The sequence below is a fragment of the Nansenia antarctica genome (assembly GCF_963989245.1).
Source record: "Nansenia antarctica genome assembly, chromosome: 2".
In the NCBI taxonomy this organism is placed as follows: domain Eukaryota; kingdom Metazoa; phylum Chordata; class Actinopteri; order Argentiniformes; family Microstomatidae; genus Nansenia; species Nansenia antarctica.
In genome coordinates, this window is record NC_137675.1 from 75284980 (window position 1) to 75287479 (window position 2500).

Genomic DNA, 2500 nt, shown 5'->3' on the forward strand with positions numbered 1-2500 from the left:
AGAGAAAGTGGGAGAGAAGGAGGGAGAGAAAGAGGGAGAGAAAGAGGGAGAGAAAGAGGGAGAGAAAGAGGGAGAGAAGGAGGGAGAGAAAGAGGGAGAGAAAGAGGGAGAGAAAGAGGGAGAGAAAGAGGGAGAGAAAGAGGGAGAGAAAGAGGGAGAGAAAGTGGGAGAGAAAGAGGGAGAGAAAGAGGGAGAGAAGGAGGGAGAGAAAGAGGGAGAGAAAGTGGGAGAGAAAGAGGGAGAGAAAGAGGGAGAGAAAGAGGGAGAGAAAGTGGGAGAGAAGGAGGGAGAGAAAGAGGGAGAGAAAGTGGGAGAGAAGGAGGGAGAGAAGGAGGGAGAGAAAGAGGGAGAGAAGGAGGGAGAGAAAGTGGGAGAGAAAGAGGGAGAGAAAGAGGGAGAGAAAGTGGGAGAGAAAGAGGGAGAGAAAGAGGGAGAGAAAGAGGGAGAGAAAGTGGGAGAGAAAGAGGGAGAGAAAGAGGGAGAGAAGGAGGGAGAGAAGGAGGGAGAGAAGGAGGGAGTGAAGGAGGGAGAGAAAGTGGGAGAGAAGGAGGGAGAGAAAGAGGGAGAGAAAGAGGGAGAGAAAGTGGGAGAGAAAGAGGGAGAGAAAGAGGGAGAGAAGGAGGGAGAGAAAGTGGGAGAGAAAGAGGGAGAGAAAGTGGGAGAGAAAGAGGGAGAGAAAGAGGGAGAGAAAGAGGGAGAGAAAGAGGGAGAGAAAGAGGGAGAGAAAGAGGGAGAGAAGGAGGGAGAGAAAGTGGGAGAGAAAGAGGGAGAGAAAGAGGGAGAGAAAGAGGGAGAGAAAGAGGGAGAGAAAGAGGGAGAGAAGGAGGGAGAGAAAGTGGGAGAGAAAGAGGGAGAGAAAGAGGGAGAGAAAGAGGGAGAGAAGGAGGGAGAGAAAGAGGGAGAGAAAGAGGGAGAGAAAGAGGGAGAGAAGGAGGGAGAGAAGGAGGGAGACAAAGAGGGAGAGAAAGAGGGAGAGAAAGTGGGAGAGAAGGAGGGAGACACAGAGGGAGAGAAAGAGGGAGAGAAAGAGGGAGAGAAAGAGGGAGAGAAAGTGGGAGAGAAGGAGGGAGACACAGAGGGAGAGAAAGAGGGAGAGAAAGAGGGAGAGAAAGTGGGAGAGAAAGAGGGAGAGAAAGTGGGAGAGAAAGAGGGAGAGAAAGTGGGAGAGAAAGAGGGAGAGAAAGAGGGAGAGAAAGAGGGAGAGAAAGAGGGAGAGAAGGAGAGAGGGGGGTGAGCCAGAAGAAGAGAGGTAAGAGATTCATTTCTGTGAGACTTTCTGTGTTGCTTTGAGCTCTCTCACAGGTTTTTGAAAACATGATGTTCATTTATTGAGGCATTGATTCATTGTTTAATTGGGTGTGGGAAACCCTGAAGATAACAAGCAGCCCTCATCCATACAAACAAGTCCTTATCCAAGTCCTTATTGCTTTTGCTTTAACAATAAGCCTTGTATATAATATAGAACATCATAATATTCTAAGGGGCTTTACACACTATGGCCAACCGAAACTATACTGTGCTGAAGATATGTTCCTTTTTCATTGTCTTTTCCAGCACTGTTTCTAGTGTTCGACCTCCCCAAATTCTCTCCTGTTACCCCCAAATTGCAACCTTCACTGGCTCCCGATACCAGCTCACATCAGATTCAAGACCTGGTGCTCGCCTACCGGGCGGCAAAGGGAACAGTCCCTTCCTACCTGCAAGCAATGGTCACCCCCCAAACAACAGCCCGTTCACTCCGCTCTTCCACCTCTGCCTCTATGCGGCAGTCTCTTCACTATACTGGTGGAACGAGCTCCCCCCTGCTGTCAGGACTGCAGAATCACTCCCTATCTTCCATCATAGACTGAAGACCCACATAACTGTCCCTCCTGAGACATCTATGTACCCTCTACCCCGCTGTACAGTTTCTCCAGTGTCATAATAAAAACATTTAATAATAAATAGCACAACTGCTGGCCCAGGCCCGAGCATAGATTACCCTTTCCTGCTATGTCTGGTGAATAGATGATACTATAGATACTACTAATGTATTTGCTGTAAGTCGCTTTGGATAAAAATGTAATGTAATGTTTCATGCCTATGTAACCAGGTCAGCACAGCACAGCTCAGCTTAGTTTAGCTCAGCTCAGCTTACTTTGGCTTGGCTCAGGAGTGTAATAAGGGTATAAGTGGTTTACCGAGTCCAGGTCGGGGCTCTTGTCCTGTGTGATGGCCAGCAGGAAGAGGGCAGACTTGAGCACATAGGCAGGGAGGGGAGAGTCACCCTGCTCCTGCACTGAGCACAGCAGCCTCACCACGCAGGAGAACACTGTGGTGTCAGGGAGGAGCCTGGTAAAACACACACACACACACACACACACACACACACCCATTAACACACAGACATGAGCAAACACACACACACACGCACACACACACACACACCCATTAACACACAGACATGAGCAAACACACACACACGCACACATGCACACACACACACACACACTCACACACA

The 2500-nt window shown here is 49.3% G+C and overlaps 1 protein-coding gene across 1 annotated transcript in view; it reads right to left on the bottom strand.

Annotated features, from left to right (window-relative positions):
- Positions 1–2500, bottom strand: part of mei1 (meiotic double-stranded break formation protein 1) — a gene marked incomplete at both ends in the record, with an annotated part of 37565 nt that overhangs the window by 16583 nt on the left and 18482 nt on the right. Inside the window, one exon of the mRNA XM_080523430.1 lies at positions 2181–2331. Coding sequence (XP_080379556.1) covers positions 2181–2331 — 151 coding nt within the window. The remainder of the gene's footprint in view (positions 1–2180; positions 2332–2500) is intronic.